Below are 23666 nucleotides of genomic sequence, written 5' to 3' on the forward strand. Positions count from 1 at the left end.
TATATATATTTATAAGGAAATTTTCTGTAAATTTAGTCTAATAACTATTCCAGCAAAAAATAATTACATCTTGATTATTTGCTGCAACTCACGGCACAATGGTATTGATTTGGGACATCTCACATGTGGTTGTGCTAGCTTGTGGGTAATTTAGCTTTCCAAAGTTGATGTCCTAATGTGAAACTTAACTGAAATTTATAGAGTTAACGCGCACAAAAACAGATCATCAGCAATATCACCCGTGCATTTGTAGTATTACTCAAGACTTAATTAACGCACGAAAATTTCCTTAACATAGTAAGTTTAAGACAATAAAATAAGAAGGAAATAAGAAAAACTTTTCATCTGGAAAGCTTACTGAAAATAATAAAAGATCTCTAATCACATGATCTTTGAAGTAAGATATGAAATAACTAATTAAAAATAATAAATATTGCATGTAACTACAAATGAAATTTAAAGGTACAACAACATTTTTCCAAGGCTCAGAAGGAATTTTCATGTAATTTGTGTTCCTTAAGCTGATGTCTGCGAACGAAACCAACTATGGTCTGGCAAGTTCTGAAGCGGTCCAACTGCAGCAATGGCGATGTCCTGAGACATTTTAGCTAATAAATTAATAGCATGCATACAGTAAATACTACCAAAAAACTATTTAGCTAAACTTGCAGCATAATACTATGTTTAGATTAAGATCACCTACATAGCTCATCATTATAATATCTTTGGTTTACAGTTACCTTGTTAACTATGAAGTGCTTGGCAGTCTCCTTTATTGTAGCAGCATCAACAGCATCAATACGAGCAAAAAGCTCTATAAATGGCATAATCCTCCCATATGTCAGCATCTGCACCCAAAAGGTTGAGGACAAGTTTTGGCACTAACGCACAATGATGACTTTCAGTGAAACTAGTAAACTACAAGGTACTGATAAAAGTTTATAACAATTTCTACTGCAAGGATTACAATTATAAGCTGGAAATTTACCTGGCGGCCATTATTTTCAGCAACTGCAGTAGATCCATCAATGTGAAGCAGAAGAGCAGATTTTAACTGCAGCAAATCATAAAGATGGCAGAAATATTTGTTATACCATTACCTTTATATTCATAAGTGCAAGAAACATGAGAAATTTGCCACGCACATAGCAGTATCAATGACCTCAAAGATATAGAAATGCATGCGATCTATCGTTATGGATACTCCCCAGCTTAAAAGAGCACAACCGCCAATGTATTGAATATAAACAAGGGAACACCCATAGTAGAAGGCTAAGTAGGTCAGTACTCAAAACAGAGGCACCGCCCCACCCAATTCTAACTCCCTAGAGTTCTACTACAAAAGCATTGCTCATATAAATATATAAGCCTTATGCTACCGTGTACTTCAATGATTTTAACCATTTTGCACTCTATTGCTTTAACAAGTTGGATTACCATAGTAAGGAATAGCTCGCTTACAAACTCAAATAGGAAATGTTACTACTTACTATGATATCTGTGTTTTAAATATATGCACTTCCTACGTCATTGGTTGAGTCACATGAATAGGAGATCAAGCTCAAGGAAGATACCCGAATGAAAAAAAGATAGAGGAGTTGATTCAAAAAAGAAACTCAAGGAGATGGTTATGTATCAAAATCAGCAAAAGCAAATGGTTATATATCACAGGCTAGATAAACACACTCTAGAAAGCAGATATAAGATTACCTGATTGCGTGCCCTAGTTACTTCCGTTTCAGATACTTCGGATGCTAGTCTCCTAAGCTCTTCCATTATTACATGCGACAAATCACGCAATTGATCAGGCTGCAATGAATAATATCAAGAAAGATCACTTTAACATCGCATAGCTAATAATCAAAAAAATTCCCAAAGTTAACAGGGAAAGAGTGCTGTTTATAATAACATCATATGAACTAAATTTTCACGAGCAAAACAGCTAAGTCAAGCTACAGAAAGAACCTCACCATGGCTGTGGAATAGATGCCAAATAAACCTGTATCACGATAGTTTGTATTGAAGGCCATCATACTATCAGCTAAGCTATTGGTGCTGATTCGGCGAGCCAGGTCAGACCTTGCAATGTTCAGTTCACAGAAGTCCATGATAAAATTAATACTACAAAGAATATAAAAGCAGATAGACTTGTGAATCCCTTAAAATGCAGGACACCCAGATATAATCTCACCCTGAACAGTTACCAACACCAATATTTTTGTTCCACGATCCTAACAAGCTTTGGATTACCATTAGCGGAATAGAGTTAGGGTCCACCCATGATGCCCCCTCAAAAGCAATTGCCAAATGCACAAGAGGCATCTGTTCGTTCTCCACTCGAACCTGAAGAATTCAATGTAAAGGGAACAATTTACAAAAAGTAACTTTTGGTTAACAAGCTGCATACAAAATTAACAGAATGAAACTTTAAATATCTATAAGAAAAAAGAAAAAGAAAGTTCAGACCTCTGTACCCGTGAAGATAGCTGGATTTGCATCAACTAATTGATCTGCAGTGGTCAGATCTGTAGAAAATCTTGTAAACTTTCTACTGACTGTATCAACAATCTCATCATGGTTGACCGCACCAGCAGCAGAAACAACCTGCCACCAGTCAATCAGCACATAATTTGTTTTGTACCATTTAAAATAAGTTGTCAAGATGAAATCACTAACCATTCTAGGTCCTGTGTAATGAGTAGAAATATATTGCTCCAGATCAACTCTTGAAATTGATCGAATGTTTTCTTCAGGGCCTAATATCGTATTCCCCAGAGGATGGTCGCGGAACGCAGCCAAATGCAAATGATCAAATATCACCTCCTCCATCTGTCCTTGCACCTGTCTAACCCACAGACAGCATGATTACACATCCATCTTAAATCCTCTAAGGCCTATTTGGCCTAACTGGAGCTTCGACAAAGTTGCAGTTTTGTTAGAGCTGATCAAGGAAGCACTTAGACATTTCTCAATGAAATCCTTCTACAGCTTCCTGATGCAGCGGAAGCAAATTTTGAAGTTGGAACTTCCACATTGTCGGACCCAAAAGCTCACTTTAGCTTTCCACCCCAAAAAAAGCTTCAAAATTTTTGATCGTCAAATGCCTACTTTCTAGAGTGGAGAAGTCAGACCAAATAGGCATTAAAAAATAAGGGTTACTAAAGAGAGAATAGTAAAACGAAATCTCACCTCCTCCATCTCCCGAAGGATGACACCCCGCTCCCTCTTAAGTGCATGCTCTGGAAACCAGGAATACTGCAAAATGTCCGCAAGCACATCTAGGGCTGCCGGAACATCCTTCGACTGGACATCAGCAAAAAACGTGGTTTGCTCGCGAGAAGTATATGCATTGAGGCGGGCACCCATGTTCTCAATCTCCTCTTCGAGTGACTGCACAGTGCGACGGCGAGTGCCTTTGAATATCATGTGTTCAAGGAAATGTGCAGTGCCATTGGTGCCCGGTTCTTCAAACCGGCTGCCAGCATCAATCCACACACCGACAGATGCCACGTGAGTGTGGGATGTGTATGGTTGGGTGGCCACGCGGATACCGTTGGGGAGGGTGGTGATTTGGGTTGCGGGAAAGCGGAGGAAGGGGGAATGGTCGACGAATTTTGGTTCGGAAGAACTGTAACGGAGGAAGCGGGCATCCGAAGTGGGTTGTTCGAAGGGTTTAGGATTGGCAGAAAGTGAATAGTATCGAATTCGGGCGGTGTAGAAGACAGTTGAGGTTTTCCTCCTCAAGCTAGCAAAAGCGAGCGCCATGAAAGAGGTTTTGCCTGGTTCTTCTCAAAGGGATCGTCTTTTTCTACTTTTACGATATAACTTACAGTTTATCAGCAGTCTAAGCAGTATCAAACAAACTTACTACCGGAAATCTAAGTTACTACAATTCGAACCAAAAGAACAAAAATTTGGAAACACGAGCTTGTAAGGAATAGAGTAAAGAAAGGAAGAACGAGCAGTACAGTAGAACGAGAAAGAAACTCCTTAAGTAATACAGAGGGAGTCGAAGAGGAATTTCAACGAACATGTTGTGCTCACAAACAAAGAGAGCTCGACCTATACAAACCCAAGATACTCCCACAGTGAATAGTTGCGGCTAACAACAACGGGAGGTGAAACCCATAAAACCGCAGCTAGGGTTTGCGCCGAGATCGCGATTTGTAAGAGGAAGGGCTCGTCTTTGTCGCACGAGAAGGCCCTAAAAGAGAACCTCCCGCGGTTTTTATAAGCGGGAGCGGCTGCGGGAGACACCACGATAACTAAAAATCTTTCGGTGTAACGCTTATATATACACGGTTAGATGTATGCGCGTTTCGGACCTAATTAAGGGCACGAGTTCTCACGGACTTGGGCCTACTAAAATTAGGCCTAAGCTGTAGAGAGACAAACGACCCATAATATAGTGCCCCCCAAACATTTCCGGGCCGGGCTTAGCCTATATTCGGGTTTGGATTATAGTGCCATACTTTAACCGACCCGCTTTTGTCACCTCCCTCGCTCGCGCTTGGTTTCGTGGGAGGCTCTTCTTCTAGCTCCAACTCTGGCGGAGAAGCTCACCCATGTCGATGAAACCCTAGCTTAGCGAACCCCCAACGCCATGGACGCGAAGGATATCCTCGGCCTCCCAAAAAACTCCTTCCCCGTGATCCAAGAGAAGAAGCCTCGCCCTCCGAGGGATTCCCAGAGAAGGCCCGATGGAGTCCACCGCGAGGTTCTTCTCCTCCTCCTCCTCCTCCTCCTCCTCCCTCGTCGCCATTGTTTCATGCTTCCATCTCTTTCTAATTTTGTGATTTTATAACTAGTGTAGCTATGGATTCTCTTATTCTCTGTTTGATGATTTGTCTTTATGCTAGGTTTACGCGCTCACGGGAGGGATGGCGCCTCTCATGCCGACGATCGAGGTCTCGCACTTGAAGCGGAAGCCCACTGTGGATAAAGAGAAAGTAAGCATTGTGTGGTTTTTGATCTATCATTTAGGGTTTCTGTGTATATGCTGAAGAATTGTTTGAGATCTAACAAATTCTGATACGTTAAGGGAGGCTAAGTTATTACAAAAACACTACTGATATATTTATTGGAGCAAATTAATCGACATTTTAACAGGACCCGTGAATGTGAAGGTTATGCTTCTGACTATAGTTGGAAAGTAAATACCATGTTATCATAAAGCTAAACAATGCACTGATTTTGAGTGTACATTAGATGATAAGGATCCTAATTGAAATTGGACGTATGGAGTTCCAACTGATTAATTTTTTTTTCTCCACCTGCAACTGCTTGGGAGAACAATATAAGCTAGCATGAAGGTGTAAAATCTTTTGTATCGTGCTATCTGAACTTCTATGTGGCAAAGTCGTTGCAAGATTAACAATACTTGATTTGCTTATCTGGTTCATTCACAACTTTTGTTTGTCCACCTGTCGTCCGTAAAGAATATATTAACTTGCTCGTAAGACATTACAAAAAGGTTCACTTTGAAGCCTAAAAGCAATACTAGATTTTGTTAAACCTCAAAATCGCTGTCATGGGTTTCTTATGAAGATGGATGGCATTCTCATCACTGACATTTTTGTAGATTAGGCTACTATATTTGGCTAGATTAGGAGGAAGAATGATTTGTTTCTCCTCTATCCTTGCATCACATCATAGCTTTTCTGCATTTCAGTATATGTATAAATGGCTTTTATTTTTCTGGCTACAGATCATGCTTTATTGCAGTTTACTAAATCAGTTACTTCTTTCCCTCTATGAACATTGCTACCACTTGGATATGACGGCTTGAGAAAAACCTTTGCAGATATCATGGCAGTGGCTTCCTTTTACATCCTCTGCGCGAACTGATAACTTGCAACTCTATCATTGGGTTTGTACCATATACTTTGAATAACAAAGATTGAATTGTTAAAAGTGACTTGAAGTGCCAATGAACAACTGTATTTTCCAGGTCCGTGTTGTAAACAGGGTTCCGCCTACAGGTGATTATTCATTTGCCAAGTATAATAAGGTAACTGAGCATAGTTATATTTTTCTTGGGATTTACAATATTAGGCTGATTATTTATTTGCTGATTATAATAAGACAAAATCTCATACTAGTATTCACTTCATAACAATATCAGGTATCGTCATTCATATGAAGATGTCTCTTGTTTTTCCTTAAATAAGGGATTAACATTGGCTTATTGTCACATTGTTGCAGTCAGTGGAAGTTCTCAAGTACACGGACGAGGAATATGAGAAGCATTTGGCTGATCCTGTATGTATTAGGTGCAACATATTTCGAAAATTAACATTTGATCAGTTCTTTATCGAATTAGTGTAATTTTACAGGATTACTTATTTACTTGTACCTTAGTGGAACTTTATGCCTTTTCCCCATTTTAATAATTCAAAAAAGAGAAAGGGTCTAGGATCTTTCATTCAAATATTGCATAAATAGCAGATAGAACTGTTGAAACAATGAAAGTGCTTCCTGATCAAGCAGGAATCGATTGTATATTGGCATTACTTTTCCAATAGTGATGAAGAAAATGCTTTAGTAAAGTTGCATCTTCATTGCTGCATGTTGTGAAAGCCTTTTGACATTGGAATTGCTTGATAGATATTTAACAGTTATATGCCAATAACCAACCATTCATTTGAGGTTTGACGTTTGACGTAACCTATCTAGATGTGGACCAAGGAAGAAACAGATCAGTTATTTGACCTCTGTGAACGTTTCGATCTGCGCTTCGTAGTTATAGCTGATCGGTTCCCTACCTCTCGCAGCGTGGAAGAATTGAAGAACCGCTACTATTCTGGTACCTCTTTCTGTTATTTTGGAATTTTTTTGATTTTCTATTAATTTTTGTCTTGGTTGTTATGGAATCTTGTTTGATGAATTAATTATCTTTTCTTTCGCATAATGTCAAAATCTGCATGGTACAGGTACTTTGATCAGTCTTTGAGTAAAGTGCATCCTCTAAATTTTCAACTTCCATGCTCTGTTGATTTTCTTAGCAGATTGTTCCTGCTTATTAAAATTCATACTTGCATGGTTTGATCATAGTTAGAATACTTATTATTTTGTTCTATCATAAATTAGAGTCCTTTCATTAGTGACCACCATGCATTACCTCTGCTATTCAACCAGAAAATATATTACTGGAAAAGCTTGATCACTTTGATTGTTCTGTTTATTATGTTTTTATGAACATCTTTCATATTATGTTACATTCGGAACTTCCCTACACTCCTGCACATAGTGAAATTGCTGCACAATATGGAAGCATTACTACTTAGTAACAGTTTCTATGGTAACGAAGCTTTATGCGGAGTTAAAGTCACTTCTTCCTGTCACTTGTAGATTTTTCTCCATCATTTTGTTGCTTTATATGGAATGCTGTAAGCTGATGTTCTTATTACTTTTTATAGTGACCCGGGCACTGATAGTTGCCAGAGCACCTTCGCCGGCTGATGTTTCAGGACATCCTCTTGTTAAGGTATTATTGAAGTTCAATCTTCATTTTTTCTGTGTACAAAGTGAACTTACGCTGCCGATGTTGTGTTCTCTTGATCATTCTAGTCTTTTGACTTCTGCTTCATTTCCCAGGAACCCTTCAACCTTGCACATGAGATTGAGCGCAAACGTGCGTTGTCTTCTGTACTTTCTCAAACAAAACAACAAGAACGTAGAGAGGCTGAGGTATTATCTAAAATTTTGCTCTGTAGATTCAGCTTCGTGCCCATGATTTCACATACGTTGACAATCTTTTCTGCAACCAATGTAATATAATGTACGTTCTGTGCTTTCAGATCCTAGCTGAAGCCAAACGTATTATGGAGTCACGCATGGCCAGCAAAGTGAGTAGTTGGGAGAAGCCCCTTTTTTTTTTTTTCTCTTCTCTTGTTTTTAGTTGCCAAGATATAAAACTATTTTGTGCTTCTGCATTAATTTTATTGTGTATTTTTGTATCCACAGTTTCCACAATGCAATCTATCTCTTTGATTGTCATTCAGAGATTAAAACTGTTGCATTACCTTTAGTTCAGCTTTCTTCCATAACTATGATGATAAGAATTGGCATTCAGGGAGATTGGATCTGAGATTCTTAGTTTCTATTCAAAGATCCACAGTTTCCACAATGCAATCTATCTCTTTGATTGTCATTCAGAGATTAAAACTGTTGCATTACCTTTAACTCAGCTTTCTTCCATAACTATGATGATAAGAATTGGCATTCAGGGAGATTGGATCTGAGATTCTTAGTTTCTATTCAAAGATCTATCATTCCCATAATGCCCTTCTACTTTCATGTTGAATTAACATTCAACACCACTTTTCATCGCTTCTTTTAAATTATCTCACTGCATTCCCATAATGCCCTTCTACTTTCATGTTTTTGTGCAGGCTTGTTTTCCATATCAAATTATATCAGTGATTCACGTCTTTTCAGTATTATGCTGCCTTGTTCATGTAATTATTGGTGTTTGTAGGTCTTCTAATAGTTAAAATTGATGTTTTCCACAGAGTTCTGAAGAGGTTGAATTGCCAGTTACCTCCATTGATAATGGAGGTAGTGAAAAGGCTGCTGCACCTGGTGAATCAATATCACCGTCAGCCAACAATAATCCATCATCTTCGAATGTTGCACCTCCAGCAGCTGCCATAGACACCACCTCAACTCCAGCTTCACTTCGCATGGTAGATCTAATTAACTTCTCTTCTAATCCCCCCTCTTTTTCTTGTCTGTGATGGTTTTTTTTATGCTTTTTGCTTTTGGGTTCTTGTAAATGATTCATATATGCAATAAGAAAATCTTTTAGAGAAATTATTACTACCTTTCTGTCTACTTTATTTTAATATTCACGAGATTATGGGATTGCCCATACTGGTGCCTATGAATGATTCAAATTATTTTAGTATGATTTTAAACAATTTGTTATGGGAAGCCTACTGCTTTGGCTATGTGTCTAAGGGATGATGAAATAATTGAACACTTACCACTCGAACATTTCTAGAACTATCGCATGCCTACTTAGCAGAAGATCTTTATACTCTGTGTTGTATTATTGACCGGTGAAAAATGGATCAGAAGTTGCTAATTTTCCTGTTCAATAACAAAGCAGTGTTATATCTAATTATTATTACAGTACTTCTGCTACTTAATGTTAATAAACTATCATTGTTCATAGTTTAAGTATAACCTTTGTAAAATTTGTATTGGTTGTAGATTTGTTAATTTCATTTTGTGTCTTTCATCATCCCTTGTAGAGAACTTTCTTTGACAGATATCTTCTGAAAAAAACCTTTTGTATTATTAATGTCTTTGATTATCTTTCACAAAAATCCTTTAACGTTTGATGTTTCGTTTCCATTGTAAGTTAATTATTATTATTTCTGCAATGTTTCAGCTGCGTGTTTACTTGCGAACCCACGCACTCGAGCAAATGGTACAAGCAGTAAGCTCAACTGCTGGCATGAGGACTATCAAAAGAGTTGATCAGACTTTACAAGATCTTGGGGTTTGTTTCTTCAGTACTCAAAACAGTTTTTAGTGCTAACTTGTGAAAACTTTTTTAATAGGCAGTAAGAAATTGTTTTTTTTTTCCAATTCTATCTAATGCTTTCCTCTTTCGACAGCTTAATTTTCACCCTTGCACAAAATAATTTTTCACATTTTGATTATGTTCACTTGATGTTGAACGAAAGCAACCATTCTCTTTGCTTCTTCCTAAAGAGTACAATTATTGTAGGTTCATGTGAAACCTAAGGTCCCGACAAAATCAGTTTGTGCAGAACATCTCGAATTGCGGAAAGAAATACTCACACTACTTAACCTACAGAAGCAGGTACTCAAGTCTTAAGATTTTATTCATCCCAGTACTATGCACTGCATCAGCATTGAGATAACACATTCTTTTACTCAACTTTCCTGGTGCACATCGTACATATATACAGCCTATTTTTTTTACTATAAATCTTACTAGCATGACAAACTTCAACTAAGTTGATCTTCGTTTTGGATTTTGTTTGCTTAGAAGACATATGGATAAGCAATTTTATGAATCCTTGTCTCTTAGCGCAAGCATAAGGGCACTTGGCATTACAAATTTTTTATGTTCAGCTATGTGTAATTTAGTTTGCTTTTCACTTGAACTTTTATTGATATTTAACTTCACTGTCTTTTGGAATAGCTTCAAAATAAAGAGGCAGAAGTTTCAGCAAACCGCGAAACTTCCTTCACTGAAGCACCAGGCACTCCTAAGGTAAGAATCAGCTTCTGTTAGTTCAACAAAACTATTAATTTCATAGAATATGATATGGGATGGTTTGGTATTTATAATCCATGTATTGTTTTAAGTTTTTCGACAGTCGTAATTTCAGTAGAATTATTTGTGATTGAGTCTTGGTCCAGCAGTTGAGAATTTGGATGAAGTTGGGTACAACGCCTATTAACATCCCATTTGGGGTCTGCTATACCTCTGGGACGTTGAGAAAGACATGCCTAGAAAGAAATAAGAAAATAAAAAAATGTGGTAATTTGTGGGGAAGAGGGAAGCACATTGAAGAGAAAGAAAAAATAGGTGTACTATTTACATCTATCTGATAATATTATATGATACTAAGAAAAATAAAACATCTTACTGCATGCTTTCTTCAAATAGTTAAACACTACTATATTTTAAGTACTGAATTTGAACTATTAATGTATTTCAAGTTTCCAAATGATAACGGTAATATAAAAAGCTGCCTCACAGTTGTATGTGAAGTATGAGACAGTGTTTACACCAACTTTTCCGGACTTGAATCATCATAACTTGGAAAGTGGAGTGAAAAATAAATGGGTACCTGAAAAGACCTTTATCCATCGAAGATCACACAAATTGATGTCCAAAGATTTCTGATACATACAAGCTTTGGCTGATTTTTGAAACTCGATTTGATAGATATCCAAATTTTTGCTCTATATCTGCTACCTCCAGCTTTATATTTCAATTTCACAGGACAAAAGGCTTGTAAGAGAAAATGACTACTAGCCTATCTTTTGCACCGGCCTTTTTGTTTTATGAGATCTCTGACAAGTGCCTCTAGTAATTGTCCCTTTGTTGTTTGTTGTTGTAAATAACATCTAATTGCTTTGTATTGTGGTTTACAGCGCTCTTATAGAGGAGATGTTGATCGGCCATTTATTCCTGATTCTGTTGGCTTTGGGGGTAATTTCCCATAAGTAGAGTTGATCTCATATAATCATGCATTCTGACATTCAGGAATAATGAAGTTTATCTTTTGTATGAATTTAATTGTTTTCAGGTGAAAGGGTGGGCAAGCGTGACCACAAACGCAAGGTTTTCCATTTTGTTCCTTTTCTTTTGTTGCCCTTTTTATCATTGTCTCTCGTTCAGTACGCAAGAGTTGAGCAACAGATTGGGATGGAGGCTCAACCCGCTAATTAGAAAGCACCATATATATATATATATATATATATATATATATATATATATATTTCATTTTGATCAGATTGCTCAACAACCCTTTTGAAAGCAACAATCTATCAACGGTGTTAAGAGATGATAGGAGATTAAAGTAGATAACGGATTCAACCAACAATATTTTGATGACCTAGGACATCAATCATGCAAAAATGTCGCATCATAATGCTAATTCCTTTTTTTAAAAGCTTGTTAAATGTAACAGAGACCTTGTAATGATGTACTGCTGTTTTTTGGGTACTTTCGATGGTATAAATTTCGAGAGTATACCACTAAACTCAGGGACCTGTTATTAGTTTTCATTGTTAAGACTCAGTATATTTGTGTGATGTAGCATACACTTGTACACCCTTACATGCATAGGAGATATACATCTATTTTTATATTTATTTATCTAATTCATGCCACATGTATTCGTGCATGATTCTTCCGTATGCATTATGCATCATATTGTCTAACACAAATTTTCATATATCTTGTGGTTCTGCAAGGCTCCTGGAAGAACTATGGATGCACCACCATCGCCGCCTCAATCGAAGAGGCCTCGGAAATTGAAGACTTCTGATTGATAATGTTGATGAAAACAAGGGACTAGCGCAAATCTTTGGTAAACACCTGTTCCGAGTTGCAGTGGCTGCTTTGTCATCTTTTTTTTCTTTTTCACTGGAAGGAGCAATTTGTTTTTGGTAACTAGAATTATGCTAGTTTGGCATTTCCTTTTCTAAAATTTTAGTCTAATTTTGTGTCCTTTTGTATTTTTTTTTTCTTTCGTCTTTTTTTTGTTTTGCTCATATCCGTTTTGCTCATATCCGACAAGATGAGAAAAACTGGAACGAATGCCGGGAGGAAGAAATGCAACCAGATAAGAGACATGTAGTGCTTGCTAATTATCAGTTCCCTTTGATAGGGGCAGCTGCACCGAGGATCATACAAAGGTAGTTTCCTCGTACACTTTTTCAACGTATTTGTTGCTAACCCTCTAGTTTGTTATATTGTACAACCCTCTAGCATTGAACTCTCGCGATAATTCTGATGTATAATTAGTCCAAAATAATTTCAATAGAATCTTGTAATATTCTCATGTTTATGTACATAAATACCTTCCTATGCTATCCCTTTTCTTGGTTATTGTAACTTTTGTGCCTCCGTTGTTTAGATTTTTACCTTTCTTTTTCTGGATTTTTTTTAAAGGAAAATTTATTAAAAAGACGAATATATTGAAAACCGAATACATAGTTTTGCTGGGAAAAAAAAAAAATATTGTGCCTAGTTTTTTATTTCTCTAATATTTTATTTGCAAGACGAATATGCTGGAAAAATGAGATTTCTTTATAATATATATATATTTTTAACTGTTTTCGAAAAGCCAAGCACACCCTTAGCCAGGTGTGGGGTAAGACCGTGGCCGAATAGGACAAATTGGTGATGTATACCAAGATCACCAAAACTGCTGGCTAAAAGCATCAATTTAGAGCTAAGTGGGGTCGCGACCTGACGAAGATATTATTGTCCGGGAACGGTGCAGTTGTCGAGGGTCAATTGATGAGAACGAAGCAGCTGTTTTGTGGGCTGGGGGTTTAGAGGAAATAGGAAGAGGGCCAACTTAATTGTCTCGATATGGTTTACCGATACCAGGCACTCCCAAAAAGGGATCAGGTCGCCGTTCGTTTCATCCTCAATAAAATATAGTCAATTTCAGATCAAAATTAATTAACAACACATCTTCACAGTACCGTCTTATATTATTCCATTATTTCAAAACTTTTACCTGCTTTTTTTATATTCAAACATGAAAATCCAAATAGCTTAAATTTTTTTTATCCATTCTAAGTTTCTACCGAAGTTATAGGTATAGGAGAAAGACTTTTCTTTGTCCCGATCTTGAAAAGCTCAATTATCGGCCACAGCTACAGTTCAGAAGAGACAGTGCGTAGAGCGACCAGCCCCTAATTGTAATAGCATGAGCTGTCCGCAGATGTCCGCAGAAGATTTGTCTGCCCTATTCTGATTCCTCCATAGCTGCAGAAGATTTGTCTGCCCTATTCTGATTCCTCCATAGCTGCTGGGCATAGAGCTGGCGCTGGCTAATCTCGCCTCTCGTGCGCGTATTATATCCTTTTTATTCACAGGAGTTTACTTCCTGCAGGCACAGGAGTTTACTTGCTGCAAGCAGCGCTTGGATGGGGGATAAGAGGGATAATCCTTTATCCCCCTTATACCCAAAGGTAAATTTTTTATCCAAGAATAATAGTTCTCGAATATCTGAAATAAACTGGTATAACTATTCCCACCAACACCTTCATTTTCTATATATAACTATTCACTATTTTTCTAATTTCATATTATCTATCCAAACACTATTTTTCTTATCCCCGGAAACAATCTAATTTTCATCCAAACGCTATTTTTTTTATACTCATACTTGTACTTATCCCTGTAATAGCTAGTTCTTGCTTATACCCAAACCAAACGAAGCAACAGAGTACAGCGTTGGCAAACGGTAGGTTGGGACTTACACCTCCAACGCTCTGGAATGAAAAGTGGCCTCACCACCCTCCTCCATCCATCTTTCTCCCTTCTACGGCTCTTTTTCACATATATTTCACAGTTATTTGCATACAGTTTCTCCGAGGTTATTGTTCGCATAATTTAAGCGAGCAAAGCATAACAGATCAGACGAAACATTCTAAAACAAGTAAGAAAAGAGTGAACTTTAAATGAGTTGGGTGTAAGATTTACCTCTAGTCTAGAAATGTACAAATAGCTTTGCTCTTCAGAAACCATGGGTTGCACTAATATGACACAACTACTGTGATTAGCAGCGACCTTGTCTTCAGCAGCCATCTAACCCCTAAATCAGAGTGTCGCAAGCCGGTGTGGAGTATTGGAACCGTCCAACCAATGCATAAAATTGGGATATTCCACATTTCTAATTATGAGAAAGGTGATAAATATTAATAGAATTACTAATAGCAAATGCATGCATTAAATGTAATCATCACGCAATCACTAAAAGGGACTAAATTCAATAAATGTGACGCAGAGTAAATCTAGATCTATAAAATCTAATCACACAAGCAGATGAAGATGCTCACATCTTGAAGCAAATTTCTCTACGTAAAACCTACAATCACGAAGGTTTCTAGTATATCCCATCTTCCGAAAGGGCACGAACAGTGGGCGGCCAAATTCCAAAACCAACGGAATTTGAAAATTACATGCATTCTATCAACCTTTCTGCATGGGAAGCACAGCTAACTTTTTGAAATCATGAGTTCCATGACTTCCGTCTTACATAGAAGTTTGGAATACTAGATATATAACATAATGCAGCCCTCTTACCTACCCAAATCATATTTCAGAAGAGGTTTATAGCCTGTGTGTCGGATCTTTAAAATGCTTTGCTACACCCAATCTGTAGCCCCTTTTTTTTTTTTCTGTTGATATGTAGCACATGATGGTATTAACAGAATTATTTTTACTATTTAATATTATATTTATTAGATTTGATCAATCTAGCAGTGAAAAATGATTTAGTTTAATAAATTTTCTACTAACGGTAAATTTGACTATGTTAATCAATCACACCAGGACAACCTAAAAATCATACCTGTCAGTAGTGATGCCCATGTCCGAGGTGTATCTGCTTAAAGGTGATTGGCCCTCGACCTCCCCAAAGGTCAGCTCCATCTGTGAAAAATTGCTTTCCCTGAAAATGGGGAATCAGGCACAGGAAACAAACAGGGTTATTAACTGTTTAATCGCTCAATAAATCCTACTTCGCAATCATCTTTCTCAATAAAATAAAACACAATAGTTGCAGGATATGGACATGTCAAATCCTCTTTTAAGAAATGTTTGCCTGGGCAAACCTGTTATCTTTTTTTGCCCATTTCCTGCAACTGCAAGTAGGTTTAATTGTGGATTTTGTTTGAGTGCCAAACACACGTGCAGTGACACACATAACTATGTGGGGCAAATTTACATAATATTGGTACGATGCTTCTGCATGAGATCCTGATACAACAATGTGCGCCAAATTGTTTGAACATCTCAGAGAGTGCACAGCAATTCATGTTGTCCACTTCCAAGAACAGAGGCCAGAAATTTATATAGATTAGTGTTGATCTTTATCTTCATACTGTCGCAAAGATTGAAATTATAATGTGGATGGAGCTTGAGTGCCACTCTTGCGAAAATGCTGTAGAAATGCTCACACACCTATAAAAAAGACAAATTTGATTTCCTGTTGGATGCCGTGTGCAAAAATGGCATTGATCACCCAAAGCAAATGCTGTGTATTAAAAGATCAAAGTGGCTGGTGATCTAATATATGGTGTTGCAATAGAGACGAAGAGAAAAAGCCAAAAGACATCACAAATTCAAAGGAATAAAAGTACCTATTTTTCAACTCTGATAGCTTAAACGGTTAAACCATAATAAGTAGATCAAGTTATAAGGCACTTTAAAGGCATTCTAAAATTATAAACCACAATATTCAATGAAATGCAATAGAAACCTACTAATCTAAGTTGAAAACGTTCTGTGAAGCAAGAAACATACAGAAAACCACTGAAGGAAAAAAAGATTAATAGAGTATTTACTATGTACTTTCCCTCTTTACAATCTTGCAGTATCTTTTTCTCTCCTTGTTACTGGACTCATGCAAGAAACCCAGAACATGTGAAGGTGTTTCACTTTAGTACTTGTCCTTCTCTACTAGTAGAAAAACAATATCAATTGCACCTGGTGCAACGTAAATCTACACACCACGCATCATACAGCCCTTCATTCCAAATTGTCATCACACTCCATCGTCAATTGAGTTTCGGCATTTTCCTACTTCTAATTTAAATACTTCAATTGAAAGAATGAGATGGATGGAGCGTCAATGGATATGTACTGCGTGAATATATGGATGAAAGGAGTAAAATAATGCATTTCCAGTAAGTTCAAGGTCTCGAACATCCTACTTAACATTGTAATTGCAAAATAAAACTTGACTAAGAAGTTTACGGACTAATAGGGCAATATACCCTGCTCAAATCAAGATAAATATTCAGTACGATAACCTCGATATATGGTCTTCTTAACACACTCTTACAGAAGCCAAATGCTAAAATACACAACCAGATCTTCAGGGAATAGAAAATTCCGATATAGTAGTCCAAGGTGGGTGAATATAGAAGAGGAAGCAAATGTGTACACAAGCACAAAAGGTGCATGGAAACAACAATTCTATTTACTAGGTGTAGATGGCATTTGGGCTTGCACTTGCTAGAACTAAAAGCACATCAATGATCTAATAATGACTTGGATTAAGCAACCAACCATATCCAAAAAGTCAAGGATACACAGAACATGGGGAAGAGAAGAGACAGATAAAACAATGGCAAAACAAGATTTACTTGATTCCTCCACTAAGATGCTATATCCATGGTACAGATACGAACCATATTTACTATGCAAACAGATAACTATTTTCCTTGGCGAGTTATCTTATTTCTTTTTTAGAGAATAATTTGATGACATTTTATCAACCTACAATAGCGGACACGACGTCGTTGTTGGAAAACCCTGCTTTCCATCTTTGAAAGCTCTAGTGGTACTTCTGAACAAAAAGGGCAAAGCACCAGACAATTTCTGAACAAAAGGTGCAAAATTATAGGGAACAAAATTGGAGAAGAACAACAAAATGTGCAAACCCTAAATTCGAAACCTTTGTGTTTCTTTTTACCCTGAAAGGAAAATAAAAATCATATTTGGAACTTACTCCTAATGGAGAAAGTAGAATCAAACAGATTGTTGTAACCTTACCACAATAGGATATTGTAAAAAATTGTAGAACTAGTGTAACTCGTTTTAAGTGTAAGTCAACGGGAACACAAACAAGTTGAATTAATTGGATGCTTTCATTATAACAAAATGTATATTAGGACAAAAAATTTGAAATCTTAGACAATGCATAACACATGACTAGTCCACAACCGCAACGTTACTCTGCTAAACTCACCAAATTTATTAATACAAAAGCAATTACCCACTTGCAAGATATTTTCTTTTTCCTTCCATAGATGTAAAAAGAAAAACATCATATTATTATCTGTGGCTTTCTAACACGATACTTTTGACTGATTCACTCTCCACTGAGTCACTATTAAGAAAGCAAAAATTAGGTACTATTGAAAACTAAGATGGACATACAAGTTGCGAACTCATGTACGATTTAAGTTAATCTAATGTGTAATTAAATGGCTTTCACATGACATAGAATAAAAGTTAAAAGGCCAAAGTGCATGAGATTCCCTTAATTACATAGCTAGATAAGGTTCTTAAGCATACCATCAAATGACAAAGGAACGTTGAATTACTTCAAATGTATACTTCTAAATAAAGAAAGGAGAACCCTAATTGGATAACTGTCCTCGATTTCATTTGATAATTCTAATATATCTACTGAGGGACATTTTAATAGACAAAAACTACTGAATCATGTACCATCGTCTTTTGTTTGCACTTTGCTTTTCTCTTTTTTATTATTTTGGCCATCACTTGACAATTTCCTACAAGGCTATAGAGTCTCTGTCAGAGTATAGAGGTATAAAATTTTGATAGAATTGCACCATACCAATCTTAACATCAAACTTATTTTTTGATGTTGGCAGAGGAAAACAATTAGGAGTAAACGGAGGGAAAAAAAATGTACCTTCTTGGATTCTCCCATTTCCATTTCCTTACATCCATCAGCCACGGAAGTTGATGGTCCACCCAGCGAGCAGGTATGATGCTCGTGAGACAGAGTCATCTTTCTAGAACTTAGCATGGACTGTATCAGCCAATCATAAATGTCGAGGAAGGGTGCAAAAAAAAATTATCGCTGTTATTTATTTCTGAATGCATGAGAGGAGGAATCATCATGCAACTTGTCTTATTCCAGCTAGTTTGAAAAGCGGTATCCAAATGTATCCACTCCAGTGATTCAGGGAGGCCCAAAAAATCCCAAAAGCCTCACCTTTGATGCTTTAGAATGGTGGTGGAAATCGCAACTGCATAAGCATACACCATATGCTTCTCCGGTGGTAGTTCCCATTGTCATTCCAAAGCATGGGAGATATGAAGCTTTTTAAGTACTTTAGATTCTTTGAACCTTCTAAAGTATTAAAATGGATGTGTTTCGGAGAACATATAATCAAACTAGGCCATAGTTGTTTCTAAAAATCGCTTGGCAATCATGGCTAATAGAAGGTTGGAGGCTCTTCTCTTCAATCGGCATAGCTTGGCCTTGCAACTTGTACTGACTCTCGATACAACGGAGTTGTTATACTCTCACTCTCCCCTAACATTGCAATTCCGTCTTATTTTATCTAGTCCCTATCCAAGATGCAAAAGGGGACCAAAGTGCTAACACGAAGTCTAAATCTCATAGTTAACAGGCATCGGAAATAAACCGATGAACCAAACATAAGTAGAAGCACTATATCACAAAAAAAAAAAAGAACAAAAGGAAAAAAAATCTAGTTCGAACAAGAATTCGCCGGAAAAGAATTTTACTGACAAAACTATTTAGGTTCCTCTAAACAATTATAGTATGGCAACACTTTCATAGTAGCTCCATCCAACCAAAGAAGCCCTAAACAAACAACTAAAGAAGAGGTGTCCAAAGAAGACAGATAAGACAGATAACCAAACAATAGAATAGAATCAATGATCAACAGTATTGTATTTTCTTTTGGTCGCTTCATGTTTTCGTCGGCTACTCTAGAGCCTAGCTGCCTCCCACAGCCTGTACGCTTAGTTCATTTTGCTTAATGAATGAATAGGTAGCTTGCTATCTATTCTCAAAAAAAAAAAAAAATGATCAACAGTATTCTCAACAAGAAAAAGCAAGACACAAATTTAAAATATATATATATATATATATATATATATATATATCTTGTGAAATTGTGATACACGAGCATTATTGAGAAGTGATATAGAAGTGAAAGGGAAATAGCACAAATGGGTCCCTCCGCGAGCCGTGTCCCGACAGCGAAAGAAGTTAACAGGGAAAAAAGGAAAAGAAGCTCTTAAAGATAGAGAGAGAAAGGGCAGAGCCCATATCTCTGTCTCCTAAATCTTTTATTTACTTCCTAATCTTTTGTTTACTATAAGATAAGCTTACTGTAATAGTTTATACTAAAATACGCAGCTCAATACAGTTTGGAAAACTCAAGAAATAAGGCTAAGAAAAGGAGAGACTCGTCCTTATTCGATCCCCTAATCGTGTTATTATATTAGTGTTAGATCTTGTTATTATTAGAATTAGTATTAGACCCCCTCCCTCCTCCTGCTCCTCCTCCTCCTACTACTGCTATAGCCCTACCCTCTCTCCTCTCTCCACTCTTTCTGTGTTGTCTTCTCCGCATACTCTTCACTCTACTCTCACCCCTCTCCCCGCTTTCCATCTCTTTATAGCCCCACATACTAATCTCTCTTGTTTGCTCAACTATCTGATCTCTTGTTTCTTAGATAGACTAGCAGTGTAAGAAACAAGAAGAAGAAGAAGAAGAAGTAGTAGTAGACTAGGACGAAGAGAAGGAGAAAGACAAAAAGAGAGAGAGAGAGAGGATGGTGGTGAAGAAGCCTAGAGTGATTATAGTGGGTGCGGGAATGGCGGGACTCACCGCGGCGCACCGCCTATTCACGGCTTCGGGGGACTTCTTCGACCTGAGCGTAGTGGAGGCTGGGGAGCGGATCGGCGGGCGGATCCTGAGCTCGGAGTTCGCGGGCGACGGCGTGGAGATGGGGGCCACGTGGATCCACGGCATCGGCGGGAGCCCCATCTACGCCCTCGCCCGCGACCTCGACTTCCTCCGCGGCGACGATAACCGCCCCTGGGAGCGCATGGACGGCTTCCCCACCGACCCCCTCACCGTCGCCGAGGGCGGCGCCCGCGTCGACGACGCACTCGTCGTCGCCCCCATCTCCTCCCTCTACCGCCGCCTCATGGACTCCGCCCGCGCCGGCGACGTCGACCCACCCCCCGTCCCCGACGGCGACCCCGGCGTCGCCGCCTTCCTCCGCCGCGGCCTCCGCGCCTACCGCTCCTCCTCCCGCCCCGCCGCCGCAAGAGCAGCAGCAGCAGCAGCAGCGGCAGCGGGGGACGGCGCTTGGAGCCTGGAGGCGCTGGAGGACGCGGTGTTCGCGATGCACGAGAACACGGAGCGGACGTGCACGTCCGCGGACGACCTCGCCGACCTGGACCTCGCCGCCGAGGGCGAGTACCGGGACTTCCCCGGCGACCAGATCACCATCGCCCGGGGCTACTCCCGGATCGTCGAGCACCTCGCCGGCGCGCTCCCCGACGGCGCCATCCGCCTCGGCCGCCGCCTCCGCCGCCTCGAGTGGTTCCCCGACGGCGGCCCCCCTTGCGCCGGCGCGGGGCCCGTGCGGCTCCACTTCGCCGACGGCGCTGTGGCGGACGCCGACCACGTGATCCTCACGGTCTCCCTCGGCGTGCTCAAAGCCGGCCTGGGGAAAGAGGGCGGCGTCGCATTCGACCCCCCTCTCCCCGACGTCAAGCGGGGGGCCATCGGACGGCTCGGGTTCGGCGTCGTCAACAAGCTATTCATGGAGGCGGAGGCGGAGGCGTTCCCCTTCCTCCAGATGGCGTTCGCCCAGGAGGGGCCGGGGCGAAGCGCGGCGAAGATCCCGCGGTGGATCAGGAAGACGGCGTCGATCTGCCCCATCTACGGCGGCTCGCGCGTGCTGCTCGCGTGGTTCGCGGGGGAGGAGGCGCTGCAGCTGGAGGCGCTGGACGACGAGGACGTCATCCGCGGGGCCCACGCCGCGATCGAGGGGTTCCTGCCGCTCCACGTCGACGGCACCACCTGCAACGGGACCGGCCCGAGCCCGAGTCGGNCTCTCTCTCTCTCTTCCCTTCTCCTCTAAATCTTAGCCCCCCTTTCTCTCTCGCTGCCGCCCGAGGTCGGCGTGGGCAGCGGGGGCGTCGAGGGCCGCCGGCCGCACCTGCCATGCTCGGGGCCTGAGGAGGCGGAGGCGGAGGCGTTCCCCTTCCTCCAGATGGCGTTCGCCCAGGAGGAGAAGGGGCCGGGGCCGGGGCGACGCGCGGCGAAGATCCCGTGGTGGATCAGGAAGACGGCGTCGATCTGTCCCATCTACGGTGGCTCGCGCGTGTTGCTCGCGTGGTTCGCGGGGGAGGAGGCGCTGCAGCTGGAGGCGCTGGACGACGAGGACGTCATCCGCGGGGCCCACGCCGCGATCGAGGGGTTCCTGCCGCTCCACGTCGACGGCACCACCTGCAACGGGACCGGCCCGAGCCCGAGCCCGAGCCGATGGAGGATCGCGAGGGTGAGGCGGAGCCGGTGGGGGACGGACCCGCTCTTCCTGGGTTCGTACAGCTACGTGGCCGTGGGATCGAGCGGGGACGACCTGGATCTGATGGCGGAGCCTCTGCCACGTGGAGCGGAGGGAATGGGGGCGGCGCCCCTACAAATACTGTTCGGTGGGGAGGCGACACACCGGACGCATTACTCGACGACACACGGGGCGTATTTTAGCGGCATCCGGGAGGCCAACAGGTTGCTACAGCACTACCGCTGCGTCAGCAGCAGCAGCAGCAACAGCAGCAGCTCCTTCTAGCGCTCCCTCACGTGCGGACTTGTGTTCTCAAAATTCTAATTTACGCTGCTTCCTTCTTGTGAGAAGACGGACCGACGGACCGACGGGATGGATGAGAAAATCTGCATGAGGATTAGAGGGAGGGTGTTTGTCGTATTTATTTACTTAACTATCTTATTTTTGAAGGGGTTTTTTTGGCCTTTTCGGTTTAATCAAGTTTTACTCGCGTCAGTTTATCACATCACCTCATCCTATCATTTCTTCTGCCCAATTCAAACTGAGATAGCGTCTGAATTATTTATTATCTTAATCTGTTCGAATACATAGTTTAATGAATCTGTACTATGAATTCGACCACCGGACAATAATTTGCTATAAAACCATGTACCTCGGTAGATTCGGCATTTATTGCACTGTTGATCAGTTTGGATTTGATATTAATATTTTACTATTAGATTTATCAAATCTAATTAAGTTTCGCTGATAATCAATCAATAACAAAATCTCAACCATTATATATATATATATATATATATATATATATATCAATCGTACTTTCTAGTCTTTTTACAATCGATCGTCATTACAAGTTAGAGGTTGTAGTCTAGTCTAGGACTCAGTGAGTACCTCTATGAATTATTACGTACCTGTACAAAATTATATGTCTATTTTGAATTCTATATTATTTAAAATATTTTATTTTTTGCTTTATTTATTAAAAGTAATGAGCTTAGCTAAAAGAGGAAGACACCTATGACCTCTACAAAATATATATATATATATATATATATATATATATATATATATATATATATATATATATATAGNTTTTTACCAAAATCATTAGGGGATTCATCAGAGCTTAGGATCCGATTCTTATTATAGCTGAAGCATCGATATTCGTTATACTGTAGGAACGCTTTCTCGGCCCCTGCGTCATCGAAAGAGCGTCCTTACAATGAGATTTTCTTAATAGTGTATGTCAATTGTTTTAAAGTTATATATTTTAAGACTTTTAGGGGTCATCTACTTCAAAGTTTGTAATATTTTGAAAATATTATATATTATATATTTGGAATGACAAGTTTGTTACTAACTTATCAAGGCACTTAATTAGTTGGAAGGTTGTTAAGAATTACTATATTCTTATCATTGATTTTGAATATTTTCAACAAAAAATGTAAAGATTTATCTGAATATTACAAACCGTGAACCAAATGAAGCCTTATTATTGAGTTTTTGTGACAAGACGTTGTGGACCATGGTCCAGGGAATAATTTGTCCTACAAACATAAGATTGAGTTATTTTCTATTGGGAAAAATGTAATTACGTAGAAAATGTGCCAGTGTAATGGCATTTCTTATAATGTTTCACTAATTTATTTGATTGGTCAATCTAATTAATGATTCATACGATACATGCATACTAAAACCTATACTCCTCAATCCATGCATTTCTTCGCACTGAATATAATTTTCGTCTAATCATGTCTCTAGTCGCCTAACGTGTTGGAGGAAGCTGCCTGCCAGTCAAAATCTCCCCAGCCAGAAGAAAACAAGAAGTTGC

General features: G+C 39.6%; 3 protein-coding genes across 3 annotated transcripts; 2 read left to right on the forward strand and 1 right to left on the reverse strand.

Annotated features, from left to right (window-relative positions):
• Positions 318 to 4276, reverse strand: LOC109717350 (probable mitochondrial-processing peptidase subunit beta, mitochondrial). The gene is made up of 9 exons (XM_020243093.1): positions 3190 to 4276; positions 2677 to 2841; positions 2467 to 2604; positions 2192 to 2343; positions 1971 to 2079; positions 1711 to 1809; positions 989 to 1054; positions 741 to 848; positions 318 to 594 (listed from the first exon to the last, which is right to left on the reverse strand). Exons 1-9 carry the CDS (start codon positions 3763 to 3765, stop codon positions 517 to 519), a joined length of 1491 nt encoding a protein of 496 aa, XP_020098682.1. The 5' UTR covers positions 3766 to 4276; the 3' UTR covers positions 318 to 516.
• LOC109717351 (SWR1-complex protein 4) lies at positions 4487 to 12610 on the forward strand. Its single transcript, XM_020243094.1, has 17 exons — positions 4487 to 4717; positions 4860 to 4949; positions 5804 to 5869; positions 5951 to 6010; positions 6205 to 6261; positions 6676 to 6805; positions 7419 to 7486; positions 7597 to 7689; positions 7800 to 7847; positions 8514 to 8687; positions 9398 to 9508; positions 9740 to 9835; positions 10181 to 10252; positions 11143 to 11200; positions 11298 to 11332; positions 11968 to 12083; positions 12294 to 12610. The coding sequence occupies exons 1-16, from the start codon at positions 4604 to 4606 to the stop codon at positions 12043 to 12045; spliced, it is 1350 nt and encodes a 449-aa protein (XP_020098683.1). The 5' UTR covers positions 4487 to 4603; the 3' UTR covers positions 12046 to 12083; positions 12294 to 12610.
• Positions 19415 to 22507, forward strand: LOC109717202 (probable polyamine oxidase 5). The gene is made up of 2 exons (XM_020242872.1): positions 19415 to 21374; positions 21417 to 22507. The coding sequence occupies exons 1-2, from the start codon at positions 20087 to 20089 to the stop codon at positions 22118 to 22120; spliced, it is 1992 nt and encodes a 663-aa protein (XP_020098461.1). The 5' UTR covers positions 19415 to 20086; the 3' UTR covers positions 22121 to 22507.

Source organism: Ananas comosus, linkage group 11, assembly GCF_001540865.1.
Source record: "Ananas comosus cultivar F153 linkage group 11, ASM154086v1, whole genome shotgun sequence".
NCBI lineage: Eukaryota > Viridiplantae > Streptophyta > Magnoliopsida > Poales > Bromeliaceae > Ananas > Ananas comosus.